This window comes from Scyliorhinus canicula, chromosome 15, assembly GCF_902713615.1.
Source record: "Scyliorhinus canicula chromosome 15, sScyCan1.1, whole genome shotgun sequence".
Lineage (NCBI taxonomy): Eukaryota > Metazoa > Chordata > Chondrichthyes > Carcharhiniformes > Scyliorhinidae > Scyliorhinus > Scyliorhinus canicula.
The window spans coordinates 74,547,980-74,568,218 of record NC_052160.1 but is presented as its reverse complement, the minus strand read 5'-3'; the positions used below and the strand labels follow the sequence as shown (position 1 = coordinate 74,568,218).

The window sequence follows — 20,239 nt, the reverse complement described above, 5'->3', positions numbered from 1 at the left end:
ATATAATGTTAACAAAGTGGAATGTTTCTTTGGTCCTAATATCCAAAGTAAATCGTACATATTTCTGAATTACTTGCTACTATTTTTGATAGGAACTGTCCTCGGAACATGGAACAGGCTAGTATGGACTATGAAGCCCCATTAATGCCATGTGGCTGTATCCTTTAACTTCAGAAATTTTCTACAAAATGCATCTTACTATTATTCAGGTAACATTGTAGTTACCTCATGATTTCATGTTGCTGACAGAATGAAGTCAAATAGCTCAAATGATCATTGGATTTAATCTGAGTTGTGGCCTTTATGTTGGAATTTCCACAATCTTTTATGCTGTTTTAACCTGAATAGTCCTGACAATCAAAACTGACCGTGCCACCAGGTTGGAAAAGCAAGTTTATGCCAGTTAGAAGCATAAAATTATTACAGTGCAGAAGGAGGCCATTTGTCCCATCAAGTCTTCACGATCCTCTGAAGGAGCACTCTACCTATGCCCACTCCCCTGGCTGATCCCTGTAACCCCACCTAATTGAAAATCTTTCGACTCGAAGGGCCAATAAGTGGTATTACTGAGACTTGGTTGAGGGAACGGCAGGACTGGCAACTGAATATCCCAGGGTATAGATGCTTCAGGAAGGATAGAGAGGGAGGTAGAAGAGGGGGAGGAGTTGTATTACTCATCAGAGATGATATCACAGCTGTGATTAAGGAGGGCACGATGGAGGATTCGAGCACTGAGACAATATGGGTGGAGCTAAGAAATAGGAAGGGTGCAGTAACATTGTTGGGACTTTACTACAGGTCTCCCAAAAGCGAGCATGAAGTAGAGGTACAAATATGCAGACAGATTATAGAAAAATGTCGGAGCAATAGGGTGGTTGTGATGGGAGATTTTAATTTCCCCAACATTGAATGGGATTCGTCTAGTGTTGGAGGTATAGATGGAGCAGAGTTTGTAAGGAGCATCCAGGAGAGTTTTTCAGAACATTATGTAAATAGTCCAACTCGGGAGGGGGCCATACTGGATCTGGTATTGGGGAATGATCCCGGCCAGGTGGTTGATGTTTCAGTGGGTGATTACTTTGGGAATAGCGATCACAATTCCATAAGTTTTAGAATACTCATGGACAACGACAAGAGTGGTCCGAAAGGAAGAGTGCTAAATTGGGGAAAGGCAGAGTATAACAAAATTCGGCAGGAGCTAGGGAATGTGGATTGGGAGCAGCTGTTTAAGGGTAAATCCACATTTGAAATGTGGGAGTCTTTTAAGGAAAGATTGATTAGACTGCAGGACAGACATGACCCTGTGAAAATGAGGGATAGAAAGGCAAGATTAGGGAACCATGGATGACGGGTGGAATTGTGAGACTAGCTAAGATAAAAAAGGAAGCATTCATAAGATCGAGGCAACTCAAAACTGATGAAGCTTTGGAGGAATATCAGGAAAGTAGGACGAATCTCAAATGAGCAATAAAGAGGGCTAAAAGGGGTCATGAAATATCTTTGGCTAACAGGGTTAAGGAAAATCCCAAAGCCTTTTATTCGTATGTATGGAGCAAGAGGGTAACTAGAGAAAGGATTGGCCCACTCAAAGACAAAAGAGGGAATTTATGCGTGGACTCAGAGGAAATGGGTGGGTTTCTTAATGAGTACTTTGCATCGGTATTCACAAAGGAGAGGGACAAGACGGATGTTGAGGCTGGGGATGGATGTTTAAATACTCTAGGTCAAGTTGTCATACGGAAGGGGGAAATTTTGGCTATTCTAAAAGACATTAAGGTGGACAAATCCCCAGGACCAGATGGGATCTATCCCAGGTTACTGAGGGAAGCGAGGGTCGAAATAGCTGGGGCCTTAACAGATATCTTTACAGCATCCTTGAGCATGGGTGAGGTCCCGGAGGACTGGAGAATTGCTAATGTTGTCCCTTTGTTTAAGAAGGGTAGCAGGGAAAATCCAGGGAACTATAGACCTGTGAGCTTGACGTCAGTGGTAGGCAAACTGTTGGAGAAGATACTGAGGGATAGGATCTATTCACATATGGAAGAAAATAGACTTATCAGTGATAGGCAGCATGGTTTTGTGCAGGGAAGGTCATGCCTTACAAACTTGATAGAATTCTTTGAGGAAGTGACAAAGTTAATTGATGAGGGAAGGCTGTAGATGTCATATACATGGACTTTAGTAAGGTGTTTGATAAGGTTTCCCATGACGGGTTGATGGAAAAAGTGAAGTCGTATGGGGTTCAGGGTGTACTAGCTAGATGGATAAAGAACTGGCTGGGCAACAGGAGACAGAGAGTAGTGATGGAAGGGAGTGTTTCAAAATGGAGAAGGGTGACTAGTGGTGTTCCACAGGGTTCCGTGCTCGGACCACTGTTGTTTGTGATCTACATAAATGACCTGGAGGAAGGTGTAGGTTTTCTGATTAGCAAGTTTTCAGATGATACAAAGATTGGTGGAGTTGCAGATAGCGAGGAGGACTGTCAGAGAATACAACAAAATATAGATAGATTGGAGAGTTGGGCAGAGAAATGGCAGATGGAGTTCAATCCAGGCAAATGCGAGGTGATGCATTTTGGAAGATCAAATTCAAGAGCGGACTATAGTCAATGGAAGGATCCTGGGGAAAATTGATGTACAGAGAGATCTGGGAGTTCAGGCACATTGCACCCTGAAGGTGGCAACGCAGGTTGATAGAGTGGTCAAGAAGGCATACAGCATGCTTGCCTTCATCGGACGGGGTATTGAGTACAAGAGTTGGCAGGTCATGTTACAGTTGTGTAGGACTTTGGTTAGGCCACATTTGGAATACTGCGTGCAGTTCTGGTCGCTACATTACCAGAAGGATTTGGATGCTTTGGAGAGGGTGCAGAGGAGGTTCACCAGGATGTTGCCTGGTATGGAGGGTGCTAGCTATGAAGAAAGGTTGAGTAGATTAGGATTGTTTTCATTGGAAAGACGGAGGTTGAGGGGGGACCTGATTGAGGTCTACAAAATTATGAGAGGTATGGACAGGGTGGATAGCAACAAGCTTTTTCCAAGAGTGGGGGTGTCAGTTACAAGGGGTCACGATTTCAAAGTGAGAGAGGGAAAGTTTAAGGGAGATGCACGTGGAAAGTTTTTTACGCAGAGGGTGGTGGGTGCCTGGAATGCTTTTCCAGCGGAGGTGGTAGAGGCGGGCACGATAGCATCATTTAAGAGGCATCTAGACAGGTATATGAACGGGCGGCAACAGAGGGAAGTAGACCTTGGAAAATAGGAGACAGGTTTAGATAAAGGATCTGGATCCGCGCAGGCTGGGTGGGGCGAAGGGCCTGTTCCTGTGCTGTAATTTTCTTTGTTCTTTGTTCCACCCAGTACAATTTATTACCTCGGGCTTGTTCAATTTCTCAGAGGAGGGGGTCAGTGATAACCCCCTGCTTTTTAAGTTCTTAGCGGGTTATTGTTTGGAAGACATTCTGTCCCAACCCATGTCTTCGGGCACTTCTGCCACCATCCCAGACCTGTTTCCAGAGTTGTATTCGGGGCCTTCCGGTGACCAGGCAGCAGTAGCGGAGCAGGCACCTGCATCACCGCCTCCCACTGGCACGGGGCCCCGGGTGGAGTCTGAGGAGATCCCGTCTGTCAATGATCCCGGTGGCGGGAACAAGGCAGCCCCCGAGTTGATTGTGGACCTGAGTTGCCCGCTGCACTCAGTGTGGTGGAGGATTCTGGCCCGGAGGGCGACTGTCCAAAGGCTGTCAGCCGCCCAGTGCCGGGAGCGCAGGGTGCAAAAGACGCTCTGGAGCGGATTGCGGGTCTCACTCGTGCCCGACACTGTCGCCCCTCATCCCTTCTGGGGTATTCCCGGAATCTGGCACATCATAATTGAAGGTTCTTTTGTTTTTCTGCCTCCGTAGATAGTTCAGGCAGTGCCCTATTTTCCCCCCACTTCACCAACACTCCGACTCCCTCCATCCCCACCATCCTTCTTTCCCCTCTTTCCCCACCACCCACTTTTCTTTCCCTTCTGTTGGTACAGAGGTGAGGGTATCTGGTCTCTCGAGCACAAAGTTTAGTGCTTGTACCATTTGTTTTTTGTAGAAACGTGTTGTGAATTGTTTTAATAATCAGAGTATCCACCCCCCCGTCCCCTTACATTAGTACTGAGGGGAGGGTACCCTGTTTCTCCAACACAAAATTTGTGTTTGTACCGTTTGGCCTTGTATATATTTTTTCCTGTTTTAATAAAATTGTATTGCCAATCCACCTAATCTGCAATCTTTGACTGTAGCTGGAATTGAATCCAGGTCCCTGAGACTGTGAGGCAGTAGTGTTAACCCCAGTTGTGCCCATTAGGGGCACTCATTAAATTGTGCCCATTTACCTAGCTACATAGGCACCATAACCACAATCAATTAGCTGTATTTGCAGTGACTAGAAATCAATGAAGCCACACCTGGATTTGTTTCTCATACTAATCTACAATTACTTTCAGTTATTTCACATTCAGTTTAATGAGTTGAAAATCAATCAATTGGTACATAAGACAATCAATTGAAGCGGGGCAGATTGGTATAATTATGCACCTGCAGCAATTACTTGAACAAATTTTCAGTTTAAATTAGCTTGAAAGCAATCATCTGGAGGCCCCAATGACCATGTGCCAGTTAGTATTGCAATCAACAACAATGCTTGATTGTGCTGATTCAAGAGGATTTTACCTTTTGAGCATACATGTTAATAGGTTTGAGCTGGAAAGTGGGCTCGACTCCACCTCAGTAAATCTGGCACAGTGCCCAGCACATTCTGGATGCCATGATTAGTGCAAGAATATTCCAAGTTCTAACAAAAGTTATTTAAAGATAATAACTTCAGAGTCATAGATTCATAAAGCTTTACAGCACAAAAAGAGACCCCTTGGCCCATAGTTAGAACTGGCAGCCTGCTGTAGATGAGCAAGATTTTTTTGCCTTTCTTAAATATCTTGGTTAAGTTATGCAAAACTGGAAATTATTTTGGCAATATTAAAATATAAAAATATGTAAATAATACATTTGCATGACTTTCTTGTGCTTATAATTTTAAACACCAGCATAAGCGTCTCTAAAGTAAAGTTTTATATATATCTAACATCTTTATAAAGAGGAACAAAAGATTTTCAGGAAGTTAATATAAAATATGCTTTTTGTTTGTTTATTTTTAAATTTACAGTACCCAATTCTTTTATCCCCAATTAAGGGGCAATTTAGCGTGGCCAATCCACCTATTCTTCACATCTTTGGGTTGTGGGGGTGAGACCCACACGGACAGTGACCCAGAGCTGGGATCGAACCCGCACCCTCAGTGCCATGAAGTTGCAGTGCTAACCACTGCACCACTGTTCCTCCCTTATTGTTTTTAGTTTAAAATGTCTGTTACTGAAGATTATATTGGCGTTTGAACATTCCTATTAAATGCTTGTGGTAATACTCGTGAAAAATACGTTTCTGAAATTCTTTCTTGCTTTGTACTAAGTTATTTTCCTTGATCCAGCTTCTGCCAGTTATTTTCCAGCTGCAGTTGCTGACGAGCTGGGGCGATCCTTACTACATTGGTCTGAATGGGCTGGAATTCTATGGAGACGATGGTGAAAAAATTCTTCTGACAGAGAATAGTATCTTTTGCCAAATGATCAACCCAAATTAATTAGATAGCTTTCTGAATATTATTTAAAATGGAAAAATAGTACTCAAGTACAGATGACTTTTTCAGAATGCTAAAACCATTGTTTGATCTCGTTGAAAGGTGGATATTTCGACCACGGCTCACATTCTTACAGTACATGTATTGCTGAATTAGCAAAGTGAAAGGAACTCCATGACTTTCTGAAGAAGTACTCAGTGGAACCCTGATGGATCTCTGAGTCTATTCGGAACCCTGGATATGCGTTATCCCTTCTTAGTTCCCGAATAACAGAGATTCCAGGCTGTGCTTTTTGGCCAAGTTTTGTTGAACTTTGTCAGCTTTAGTGTCTACTGGTAAACTTTGTTGCAATACAAACTTAGGTCAGATTGATTGTCTTTAGCGCATATAGTGGTTGAGTTTAAAATACAAATTGTGGTAATTCTTCAAATCATGATACACAGTACAAAATTACGGATTGATTTAAACAAAAGAAAAATGCAAGAGCAAGCAGCAAAGAAATAGGTTTCAGAAAGTGATAGATTGATTCCGGAATGGATTATTCCATCCCGACAAGTGATTTTTAAGGAGATTATTATCTTAAAGTCTTGCCTCCTTTACATCTCTGATCGGTTTTAACTAATTTATAATTCACTCAATTCGACTAAAGTGTCTGTCAATTTTGAGAGAGATATATATTTAAATAAGTTGGTGTGAATTTCCCATTCTATCGCTTTCCAATTTTCCGACAGCTGCATCGCCTTGAGGGCATTATGACCGTAGACTGTGTATTACTATGGAAATGGGACTGTCCAGGCATGGGAAAGCAGCTGCATTTTTATAATACAATGAAGCCTTTTGGGCCAGCTGACGTCACTGGCCTTGGATTCTCTAGCTGTTTGCAAATGTTAAAGTCTAGTTTTAATGAAAGAAAACTGAATGTACGATCTGGATTAACCCTTAATGTGTCTCCAGCTATAGTTACACTGAATGGGTTCTCATTTAAACCTCTTATATCTGACTAGAATAGTCAATTTCTATAAAACCCCAATATGATCTTTCTATAACTCAATATGTGGCACGGTAGCACAACGCCAGTGTCCCAGGTTTGATTCCTGCTTGGGTCACTGTCAGTGCGGAGGCTGCATGTTCTCCCTGTACCTGCCTGGGTTTCCTCCAGACTCTCCAGTTTCCTCCCACAAGTCCCGAAAGACGGCTGTTCGGTGAATTGGACATTCTGAAACCTCCCTCCGTGTGAACAGGCGTCGGAATGTGGCAACTGGAGGCTTTTCACAGTAACTTCATTGCAGTGTTAATGTAAGCCTACTTATGACAATAAAAGATTATTATTATAACCTCCAATCTCCCTATAACCTTGCCCACCTCTCCATGCAGTAGTTCCCCTGAATTTAGCCTTGCCTATCCCTCTCATGCCTTACATCACCCAGCTCTAACTCTGGAATTCCCTTGAGGAAACACTCTGTCTCCCTATTTCTTCTCCCCCATTTGACCCTACTCGTTTTGGTAAACATTTGGATCCCCCTTCCGCAAACGTCAAAATAAGTTGTAAATTTTAAATATGCGTTTGGCAGATATTTGTTACCCAACGGTATTAAGGTATATAGGGTGTAGTTTAACAGATGGAGTTAGACTACAGATCAGCCTTGATCTCTTTGAATACTGGAACAGGTGCAAGAGACAAAAGCCTCCCCTCCCCCTGTTCCTATAACTGAAGAATTGCAAATCACGAGAGGATACATCAGAGAGGTTGTTGAAACTAAATGTTGGTAAGACTCCTGTCTCTGACACCTTCCAAATGAATTGAATCATTAGTTGTGAATTCTCTTTTCAATGTTTCTCCATCAATGAAATTGAGCCAAATCCGAGAGGATTGTAAAATAGCAAATATAGCTCCTAACTTCAGAAAAGGAGTGAACGTGAACCTTTATTTCAATTTTTTTGTTATGGTGTACAACAGTAGGGTTAGGATCTGGTGTACCAAGGGCGTGGCGTGTATCAGGTGTAGAAAGGCTTGGCACGTACCTGGTGTATAAGGGCAGGGCGTGTATCGGTGGGATGTGTATTGGGGGGCCAAGCACAGGAAAGGAAACCTCCTGCTGATTAACATGCCCCCCTCCTCTCCTCAGCTTATGAATCAGTACTGCGTAATATATATGGGTTATTGTAGTTGTGTACAATGGCTCTTTCAGAACCAAGTCACGTGATGTGTGATGTCATGAGCTACTTCTCGGACTTTAGCCATTAGTCTAGTTCTAGCCTTTGTACAGAGAAGACCTATTTAATAAATCTCTATTGCATTCAACCCACATCATTAGTAATCTATTTCTTTTGTACTATTAGTCTAAACATGCAACAGGTAGCACCACTGCAGATCGAGCTGGCCAAGTTCGGAAGGACATAGCTGTAGCAGGTGGTGTGGGACTTGACTGCTTGACCTCACCCTCAACAATCTGCCTGCTGCTGATCAATCTGTCATTGACATTATGTCTGACGATGTATAGGAAAGTCCTGTCTTCACATTGAGGATACCCTCCATTGTGATATGTGACACTACCACCATGCTAAATGGGAGAGACTGAACAAAGCTAGCAGCTCAAGACTTGGCATCCATGAGGTAGCAACAGAATTGCACTCAACCATGGTGAGGTGGTGGCGCAGTGGTCTTGTCACAGAATTCAGTTCTGTGAGCCAGAATTCAGAGACTCAGGGTAAGCGCTGGGAACCAAGGTTCAAACCCTGCCATTGCAGATGGTGAAATTTGAATTAAATAAAAATCAGGAATTAAAAGTCTAACGATGATAATGAAATCATTGTCGATGTTGTAAAAGCCCATCTGGTTTACTAATGTCCTTTAGTGAAGGAAATTTGCCATCCTTACCATGTGACACCAGATCTACAGCAATGTGGTTGACTCTTAAATGCCCTCAGCTGAAGGACAGTTGGGGATAGGCAATAAATGCTGGCTCAGCATGAACAAATTTTTAAAAATCAGGAACCTCATGGCCCAGCATATCACCCGCTCTACCATCAGCACCTAGCCAGGGGATCAATGGAAAGTGCAGGAGGGCATTCCAGGAGCAGCACCTGAAAATGAGAACTACTTTCATAAGCAGCATAGGATAGACAGATAAACGATCCCACAATAAACTGATCAGATACAAGCTCTGCAGTTCTGCCACACAGTTCTGCTGTGGTGGAATTCAAACCCAGGTGCCCAAAGCATTGTCCTGGGTCTCTGAATTGCTAGCCTAGTGACAATACAACTGCAGCACTGACTATCCCTATGATTAGTCAAATATAGTTGTATCACTGCTTGTAAAAGTGATGATATCTTGCTGTTAATGAAATATAGCTAAATAAACTGTACCATCTGTTTATTGAAATATAAAGAACTATAATGATTAATTATTGCTGAATCATTACTGCATCCTGGTCAAGTGAGTTTGTTGTTCAAAAAGTTCTTAACTTGCCACTATCAGACATATCTGCTTTTCCTGACAGTGTGAATGTTTTAGATAACGTTTCAGGAGATGTCCGAACCCCAGACAAATTAATTGATGGCATAAATGACACAAATGATGGCAGACACATGTGGTTAGCCCCAATTCTTCCTGGTTTGGTAAGAAACAAATTTTCTCTCCAACGGTTATTCTGTCTTGAAGAAAATAAAATCCAATTATGTGCACTTGTAAAACTTGCTGCTTATTATTTACTTGCAAGTAGTTGATTTTGGGTTCCCATTTATGTTCACTTCACATCTCAACCTAATTTAGCCTTGTTCTCACATGAAGAAATGGCCTGACATGCATCATTATACATCACCCCAACTTTGTCCGAATTGACCTTTAACTCGCCCCTCTTTTGCTAAAACCTCGATACGTGCTTCCTTCTCAGCCACCCTACACGATAAGGTGGGAGGTCTTGTGGTGCAGAAAGAATGCATAGATTGACATCGAGAAGGAGGTGGTACAGGAAAGGCTGACAATGCTTAGGGCAGGTACGTTACCTGGTCTAGATGGCTTGCATCCCAGGTTGTTAAAGGAAGTGGGATAGAGGTAACAGATGTGCTTGCCTTAGTCTTTCAATCTTTCCCTAGAAGTGGATTGGAGATAAATCATAGAATTCCTACAGTGCAAAAGGACGCCATTTGGCTCATCCAATTTGCACTCTGCAAGAGTACCCTACCTAGGCCACCCCTCTGCCCTATCCCCATAATCCAACCTAACCTGCACATCTTTTGGATCCTAAGGGGCAACTTAACATGGCCAATCTACCTAACTTGCACATTTTTTGACTGTGGGAGGAAATTGGAGCATCCGGAGGAAACCCACGCAGACAATAGGGAAGATGTACAAACAGTCACCCAAGGCTGGAATTGAACTCAGATTCCTGACACTCTTATTCAAGAAAGAATGTTCGGACAGTCCTAAGAATTACAGGGCTAACCAATTTAAAATTAATATAGGTACTGTTTAACATTAATAGTGGGTAAAGGTTCAAAAGTAATTGTGGAAAAATTAACAGGTATTTGAAGAGATTCCAGTTCATTAAGGAGGGCCAGCATGGATTTGTAGAAGGCAGAACCTGTTTAACTGATCTAATTTATTTTTTTGATGATGTAACAGAGAAGATGGATGAAGCAAATGTAGTAGATGTTGTCCATATGGATTTTAAGAAAGCGTTTGGCCAAGTGCTGCACAAAAGGCTGGTTAACAAAATTGATCTTATGGAATAGGAATATCACGGTCCAATTGGCTTAAGGACAGAAAACAGTGAGTTGTGGTAATTGGTTATTTTGATTGGAGGATTGTAGACCGTGGTGTTGCCCAAGGCTCAGTGCTTACATCACTGCTTCGTTTGCAATATGTAAACAATTTGGATTTTAGAATACAGAGCAGAATTTCAAAATTTGCTGATGGTACCAAACTTGAAGGGGTAAACAGTGAGGTTAATAATAATTGCATACACCATGACATAGAAAAGGCTGAATTGCCACACGAGTTGCAAATGGAATTTACTACAGAGAAATAAGGAAATAAATCAGATGGCTAGCCGGCACCAACGTAGGTACGGCAAATGAAACCTGCAAACCCAGCTGTTTGACCCTGCAAAGTACTCCTTATTGACAGCTGGGAGCTTGTGACAATTAGGAGAGCTGTCTCACAGACGAGCAACAGCCTGATGTAGTCATATTCACTGAATAATTCCTTACACACAGTGTGTCAGACACACCCATCACCATCCTGGGTGTGTTCTGTTCCACCAACAGGACAGACCTACCAGACGTGGAAGCATAGTGGTATGTACTCAAGAAAGAGCTGCCCTGTGAGTCTCAACATTGATTCTGAAACCCATGAAATCTCACGGTATCAGGTCAAACAGGAGCAAGGAAACCTCCTGCTGATTACCACCTATTCCCCTGCCCACCCCCTCAGCTGATGAATCAATGATAAAGCATTTTGAACACTATTTGGAAGAAGCACTGAGGGTGATAGGATATAGAATGTCCATCACCAAGTGTGTTTGGTACCCAGCTGGCCTAGTCTTGAAGGGCATAGTTGCCAGACTGGGTTTCAGCAGTATCGTCTTCACATTGAGGATACCCTCCATTGTGTTGTGTTGCATTACTGCTGTGCTAAATGGGATAGATTCAAAACAGATGTAGCAACTCAAAATTGAGTATCCATGAGCTGCTGTGGAATATCAGCAGCAACAATAAATTGTATTCAATCGCAATCTGTTCCCTCCTGGTCTGGCATATCCCCCACCCTACCATCGGCTGGGGGATCACTCTTGTTCAATAAAGCATTTAGAAGGACTTGCTCAGAGCAGCACCAGGCATATGCTAAATATGAGCTATCAACTGTGAAGCTACAGTACAAATACTTGCATGTGAAACAGTGGAAACAGCATGTAATAGAGCTAAAACCTTCGCACAACCAGAAAATATGAGACTTGCAATTCTGCCACATCTAGTCGGGGTGGTAGTGGACAATTGAACAACTAACTGGAGGATGAAGCTCCACAAATACCCCTTCCTCAATGATGGGGAGCCTAGCAAAAAGCAAGACTGAAGCATTTGCAAGCATCTTCAGCCAGAAATGCCAAATGGATGCCAAATCCATCTTGGCCTGCTCAAGAGATGCCGGTCTTGAGCCAATTCAATCACCAGCTGATATTGAAAATACTGGATACTAATGGCCCTGGCAGCATTGTGACAACAGTACTGAAGACCTGTGCTCCTGAATTAGATATGCCCTTAGCCAAGCTGTTCCAGTACATCTACAACACTTGCATCTCCTTGGCAACGTGGAAAATTGCTCAGTTATTTTTTTGTCCAAAGAAAATAAGACAAATCCAACCCAACCAATTACTTCCCCATCAGTCTCCTCTACCTTCTGCAAATCAATAGAATGTGTTGTTGATTGTTCTATCAGCCTGCTCACTGATGTTCAGAGTTTGGGTTCTGCCAATGCCACTACAGCCTTGATACAAGTTTGGACAAAAGAGCTGAACTCAAGGGGCCACATTTCAACAGGTATGCATCAAGGAGCCTTAGCAAAACTGAAATCAGTGAGACTCTCCACTGGTTGGAGTCATGCCCAACACAAAGATCAAAGAGCAGGACATAATTGCAGGAGTTCCTCAAGGTGTCCCAGGTCCAACCATCTTCGGCTGCTACATCACTGACTTTCCTCCGCCATAATGTTAGAAATGGGGATCACCATCATTTTAAACAACTCATACTGAAATAGTCCATGTCCAAATGCAGGAAGACCTGGACATTATTCTTGCTTTGGCTGATTCACGCTACACAATGACAGTTTCCACCTGTAAGCAGAGTAAGATTTCCCTATCCCAAAGGTTTTAATCTTACTTGTCTATTTTGGCTAAGCAACCGAAGGAGAGAAAACTATCTTTCTGCAAGACACTCAACAGCTTTCACCTAAGAGGAGATGATTCTTCCCAGGAAACAGTTAAATAGAATTCATTTATATTCTGGTGGAAGACTTCTTGGATAAGTCACTCAAAAATAATCCTCTTACTTTTTCAGCATGGATCCTGTCATTCAAGACATCCTAAATGAGCAAGTAGGATCTAAAACTTATTCAATGTAACCATACACAGTTTATTTTTAGTGGTATTTTTCTTAAAATATTTCAAAGCATAAATTACAGTTACAAAGTTTAAAAATAAGCATCTGTTGACAGTCCTTGTTATCTTTTTCTTTAAGAAAAGGATATATTCAAACATGGAAATCTGTAAGTATCTATAAAACAGTTACCTAATAAATTTATAATAGCGGAATAGGTTCATACTCACGACTGTCCGACCTGACTTGTCTGATGAAAAAGGCAGCTTGAACAGAACAATGACTCTTTGCTCTTCCTTTCTGGGAGAGCTTGCAGGAAGGAATGACTGGTTATTCCAAATTCATTCCTTATATACATTTCTCTTCCTATTTCTGTTATGGCCTGATTTGTGTCTTATCTCTTCCTTTTCAATTTTGTGGCTTTACTTGATCTTTTTCACACTCTGTCTTTCAAAGTTAATCAATGTTCTTTTTATTAGTAGTTCGATTATAAGAAATACTCTGCCATCTGTTCGGACCACAAGTTATCCTTAAGGATGACTTCATCCTCTTACCTTTTAGATGTCAAAAGGTTTTCTGATGTATAACAAGAAGTTTCAAAGTTATCTTTGATGTTCGATGAGGTGGCTACGGTTTTGCTGTGGCTTTAGCCATATTATTTAAAGGGATTTATGGCATGTTAAATCAAGGACATCAGGTGCCTTATTTGTTTAAGATGACCTAACTAGTTTAAGGATGAATTTCTCCCTCTGACTATGTCTAGTGGCTTCTAGCAGGTGCATGCTGCCTGTATTTAGGTCAGGCCTACTGTGTGTATCAGCTTGGATTTTGAATTTGTATAACTGACTGTCTTACAGTCAGAATCTTTGGTGATTGTGATATTCACTACACACCCAGAAACTTTCTAATCATCTCCCCTTAACATTGCTGAATTCCCCCACTATCAACATTCTGGGGGTTCTCATTGACTTAAATCTGAACTGAACCAACCATATAAATGCAGTGACTACAAGAGCAGGTCAGAGTCTAGGGATCCTGCAGAAAGTAACTCACCACCTGATTTCCCCAAAGACTGTCCACTATCCACAAGTCAGGAGTATCATGACATTGATGAATGCAGCTCCAGCAACACTCCAGTAGCTCAATATCATCCAGGACAAAGGAGGCAGCTTGATTGGCACCCCATCGACCACTCCCTCCACCAACAGCAGCATTGTGTACCATGTACAAGATGGGCACAGTAAGAAGTCTTAAAAAATCATGTTAAAAAGTCCAACAGATTTGTTTGGAATCACTAGCTTGCGGAGCGCAGTGAGTGAATAGGTGCATTCCACAAACTCATATATAGACAAAGTCAATGATGCAAGTTGATACTTTGAATGCGAGTCTTTACACGTTCTGATGGTGAGACTGGAGAGAGGGATAATCACAGGTTAAAGTGGTGTGAATTGTCTCAAACCAGGACAGTTGGTAGAATCATGTACAAATGCACTGCAACAATTCATCATAGCTCATTTGATAGCACCTTCCAAGCGCAAGATAATGGCAGCAGATTCATTAATAATAATCTTTTATTGTCACAAATAGGCTTTCATTAACATATCCTGAGTAACATATTCAAGCAAAGATATCTGTAGCAATATGGCAGCTCCTATAATGCAACTGTGTTAAAATTGTCAAACATGGCTTTCCTTTGATCAGTTTTTGTTAATAGTCCTTGATGAACCCATTTATTTCAAGTTATAGATTCTAAGACTAGGTAGATTGAACATGCTAAATTTCCCCTTAATTCTAATTTTTAAAAAAATAATGTAATTATCTCTTCAACATCTCTGCTATTCAAAAGAAAAAGAACAATACAGCACAAGAACAGGCCCTTTCGGCCCTCCAAGCCTGCGCTGATCACGTGTCCTATCTAGACCAACCGCCTGCATCCTTCTATACCTCCTCTGTTCATGTGCTTGTCCAGATGAGCTTAAAGTTCACTAACGTATTTGCCTCAACGACCTCTCTTGACAGTGCATTCCAGGCCACCACCGCCCTCTGTGTAAAAAAACTTCCCCCGCACATCTCCACTGAACATTTCATCTCCCCTCACCTTGAACTTGTGTCCCCGTGTAATTGTCATTTCCGCCCTGGGAAAAAGGCTCCAACTGTTCATCCTATCTATGCCCCTAATAATTTTATAAACTTCTATCAGGTCGCCCCTCAACCTCCGTCACTCTAGGGAGAACAATCCCAATTTATTCAATCTCGCCTCATAGCTAATACCCACCATACCAGGCAACATCCTGCACTTTTCTGTACTCTCTCCAAAGCCTATTCCTTCACATTTGACAGCAACATTCATTTTTGAGTGATTCTGCACTTTTATTGTTACTCTACTTTTAATATGTTTATAAAACCATGACAATGTATTTATTAGCTGCTGGTCTTTTATCCATTCCTTGTTCACTTTTCTAATTTCATTTTCACTTCACACTGCACTTTTTATTGCTTTTCGTAGTATTATGGGCAGCACGGTAGCACAAGTTGCTAGTACTGTGGCTTCATAGCACCAGGGTCCCAGGTTTGATTCCCCACTGTGACACTGTCTGTGTGGAGTCTGCACGTTCTCCCTGTGTCTGCGTGGATTTCATCCGGGTGCTTCGGTTTCCTCCCACAGTCCAAAGACGTGCAGGTTAGGTGGATTGGTCATGCTAAATTGCCCTTAGTGACCACAAAGGTTAGGAGGGGTTATTGGGTTACGGGGATAGGGTGGAAGTGAGGGCTTACATGGGTCGGTGCAGACTCGATGGCCGAATGGCCTCCTTCTGCACTGTATGTTTTATGTTCTATTTGCCTTAATTTTATCATATGTTGCCTTTTCCAATTTATTTATTTTAATATCTCTCCATCCACGGAACAGTATTCTTTGCACCGTCCCTTTGCCTTATAGGAATATATGTGTGTATTTTGTATTGCATGCATCTCGTATTTTAAGATTTACTACTGAAGATTCAATCAGTGCTAACTTTCCTGCTGTTAATTTTGAGCCACTCTCATGCTAAAAGTCATCTTAGAACATAGAACATAGAACAGTACAGCACAGAACAGGCCCTTCGGCCCTCAATGTTGTGCCGAGCCATGATCACCCCACTCAAACGCACGTATCCACACTATACCCGTAAGCCAACAACCCCCCCTTAACCTTACTTTTATTAGGACACTACGGGCAATTTAGCATGGCCAATCCACCTAACCCGCACATCTTTGGACTGTGGGAGGAAACCGGAGCACCCGGAGGAAACCCACGCACACAGGGGGAGGACGTGCAGACTCCACACAGACAGTGACCCAGCCAGGAATCGAACGCGGGACCCTGGAGCTGTGAAGCATTTATGCTAACCACCATGCTACCCTGCTGCCCCGTGTATTACTCTTCTTCCCAGTGTATTACTCTTGGTTCCTTTCCTTTATTTGTAAACTTTATTTATTTTAAAACTGAACCTAGTTAGGCCATGGTTACTGTTGCTCTATAATTCTCCTACTCTCATTAATTATTTACCCCATTTCATTAACTGGAAGTTGTTGGACTAGCAGTCTAAAAGGTATCTTCATAGGATTTGGAATAAACCATTTTGCCCTTTGTGCCTGGTCAGCTCTTCAGTGATATTGTGGCTGATCTGGGACCTAATTCCATATATCTGCCATTGACCTATATCCCTTATTACCTTTGGGTTAACAAAAATCTATCAATCTTCAATTTAGAATCTAGCATTGTGTGCTGTTTGTGGAAGAGAGTTTCAATCTTGCCCTACACATTTGTGCGTAAAAATGTTATCTAATTTCATTCTGAGTACTCTGATAATGTTTGGACTCGACGTCCTATTCCTATGCTCCCCGACCAGTGGAAATAGTTTCCATCTACTCTATCTGTTCATCTTAATGCCTTGAAATCACCCCTCAAGGATCTAAGTTCCTGGGATTGCAACCCTAGATTCAGGAACCATTCCTCATAAATTAACCCTTGGAGTCCAGGTAGCAATCTGGTAATTAACCTGCAGTCCCTTCAAGTCTAATATATGCTTCCTAAATTCCGATTTCCAGAATTGCTGACAATACTCTACTCGTGGTCTACCAGTGCTTTCATTTATGTACTCTCTTGCATTCTATTCCCCTACCTTATAAAACCATCATTCTGTTAATCTAACCTGGTTTTGACATTTTAATGATCAATAATACATGTACTCTTTGTCCTCTGTTCTAATCTTTTTATGTCAAAAGTGGATTAACTCACATTGGCCCATGATTCTGCCCTTTCACTTAATCCATCAATTTCTCTTTATAATTTTGAGGTTCCATCAACGCTGTATGCAGTACACCTATTATTGTGTCATTGGCAAATTTGAATATGTGGCTTTGTATCCCATTATCTAAGTTGTTAATAAATATTGTGAATATTGAGGTCCTAATGCTGAGGAACGCCATTCGTCATTTGCTGTCAATTACAGTTCTTGCCCATTATCTCTACGCTTTATACGAGGCAAGTTTTTTTACACAGAGGGTAGTGGGTGCCTGGAACTCGCTGCCGGAGGAGGTGGTGGAAGCAGGGACGATAGTGACATTTAAGGGGCATCTTGACAAATACATGAATAGGATGGGAATAGAGGAATATGGACCCAGGAAGTGTAGAAGATTGTAATTTAGTTGGGCAGCATGGTCGGCACGGGCTTGGAGGGCCGAAGGGCCTGTTCCTGTGCTGTACTTTTCTTTGTGCTTTATCTCCAGTCTCAATCAGTTTCCTAACTCAAGCAATATTTTGCTTTCAATTCCATGAACTTCAGTTTTAGCCAATAGTCTCTCATGAGGGACTTCATTGAATGTTTTCTGGAAGTCCCTATGAATAGCACTCATAGACATTCTCCTGTCCACTACTTTAGTCACCTCTTCAAAACATTCAATCAGTTTTACCATGCATGATCTACCTACCCTTTATAAATTGATGCTGGTTCTCTCAGACCAGTTGTAAAAACATGTTCATTTTGATCCCATGCAACTATCAATTCCAATTAGTATTGTGAAGATTACGCACTTACCTTTTTCATATCCTTCTGAACTCCCTTTCCAGATGTTTATACAACCTTCTCCATGATGTCCTTCATCATTGCACTCCAGCAACAAAACATATAATGCAGAACTGGTTATAATTACAAAAAAGGAAGGCGGCATGATGGTGCAGTGGTTAGCACTGTTGCCTCATGACGTCGAACACTCGGGTTCGATCCTGGCCCCGAGTCACTGTTCATGTGGAGTTTGCACATTTCCCCCGTGTCTACATGGGTCTCACCTCCACAACCCAATGATGTGCAGAGTTGGTGAATTGGCCATGCTAAATTGTCCCTTAACTGAAAAAAAAAGAATTGGGTTCGTTAAATTTTTTTTAAATTACAAAAAGGTTTTCTGTCGTGAATCAGCCACTACTACCACCCTCTTATTCTTGAGACCTCCCTGCCTTCTTAGCCTCAGGCCTCATCATACCTTGTTCCATAGTGCCACTGTGTGGCTGAATGCCATGAGAGAGAGAGAGAAATACAGCACAGAACAAGCCCTTCGGCCCACAATGTTGTGCCGAACTTTTATCCTAGGTTAATCATAGAATTTTGGACACTAAGGGCAATTTATCATAGCCAATCCACCCAACCTGCACATTGTTGGACCATCTTCCTCTTTGTTACTGTCCAGTTAACTCAATCTAACCCAACGCTGGGGAATTTCCTTGGACGTGTTTTGGCCTCACAGAAAGTGCACCTGAAGCCCTGTTTATGCACTTTGTCCAGTAAAGGCATACAATTTTCATCATTTTACACATGACCTGAACTCGTATCAAAGCATCTGAAACTGGTGTTTATTTTAAATGGACGCTGGTTGACTGTTAAGATGGTTGCCAAGCGGTCATGGACCCTTTGCTATTCAGAACAGCCTATCAAGTTTCTGGAAAGTTCAGAATTCAGTAACCATGGGTGGGGGCTCCCCCTGGAATGGACATACCATGACGTATGTTATCTGTGGAATTAATACCTTTCATTGTTCAAAGCTTACTCAAAATACAGTGCAAGCCTCCACGTTTGCAATTCAACCAGCTATTCAGAGGTTAAGTGTCAAAGACCACCATTTATCTCCCGTTGTGTATCAATGGCCTTTTAAGCCATTCTGGATAGGTGATGATTGGTGACCATGTGACTGAAACTGGCTTCTGATACTGTGATCCTTTACTATCTCAATACCCAGAAGAGAGCAGAGCAGACTGTATTAGAACACTGACAAGATAACAGCTGTAGAGAAAGGCTGTTCAGTCTTTGCCTTTTAAAACCCATCAGTTATCAGCCAGTCTGAGAACCAGACTCTGAAACTGCTGCAGTCGTTAAGCAACAAAATTACTTCACCTGTTCCAGTTTCAAAGCTCATTTGAGAATCAAACACCTTGATATGTGACTTAGTAACGTACGTGTTAGACTCACAAGCACTTAATTGGAATGCATACTCCATGGGTAAGAAAAACCACACTATTTCCATACAAAACATACTGATTATGGGCAGGAAGAGATCAGATACCTTCTGCCTGTGACAACATAGTTTATGTTTTTTGTTGCCATCACCTGATGGTCTTTTGTCCTTCTGCTGTTCATGTAGATGGTTATCAACTTCTATACTTTAACATTACCATGGTGTCCTGTACTGTCTGGCACTAACATTTTGGCAACCATGTAGAAACATAGAAAATAGGAGCAGGAGGAAGCCATTCAGCCCTTTGAGCTTGCTCTGCATTCATTATGATCATGGCTGATCATCCAACTCAATAACCTAATCCCACTCTCCACCCCATATCATTTGATCCCCTTTGCCCAAGTGTGAGATCTAACTTTGGAAAGTCAGTGCCAGAAAACCCTCATCCTTTTCAGTACAATGTGACCAATTGATCCTTGAGTGCAAAGATCCTCCGCTCCACAGAAACAATTTTCTGACAGCTGCTGCTTGTGAAAAGTATAGATTCTCGGAAGACTTTGTGCAGGGTTTAAAAGCGAAACACGTTGTTGAATATGTGATTGCTACTTTGGCAGAGTTGGAAGTGAAACCAAACAAGAGCTGTTCTGTGGAGAATGGATGATTAAAGAGAATGTTATGGTCAACCATAAGAGTTACATAGAATCAACAGTGCAGAAAGAGGCAATTCGGCCCATCGAGTCTGCACCAGCCCCTGGAAAGAGCATCCTCCACTCTATCGCCGTAACCCTACCTAACTTTTTTTTTGGACACTAAGGCCAATTTATTATGGCCAATCCACCTAACCCGCACATCTTTGGATTGTGGGAGAAATCCGGAGGAAACTCACGCACCCACGAGGAGAATGTGCAGACTCCGCACAGACAGTGATCTAAGCCAGGAATCGAACCTGGGACCTTGGAGCTATGAAGCAACTGTGCTAACCACTGTGCTACCATGC

At 42.1% G+C, this 20,239-nt stretch overlaps 1 protein-coding gene across 2 annotated transcripts in view; it reads left to right on the top strand.

Annotated features, from left to right (window-relative positions):
• Positions 1-20,239, top strand: part of LOC119978090 (katanin-interacting protein) — a 307,079-nt gene that overhangs the window by 264,027 nt on the left and 22,813 nt on the right. For both annotated transcript variants that reach the window (XM_038819487.1, XM_038819488.1), the window contains exons 22-24: positions 93-157; positions 5,524-5,634; positions 9,143-9,282. In XM_038819487.1, coding sequence (XP_038675415.1) covers positions 93-157; positions 5,524-5,634; positions 9,143-9,282 — 316 coding nt within the window. The remainder of the gene's footprint in view (positions 1-92; positions 158-5,523; positions 5,635-9,142; positions 9,283-20,239) is intronic.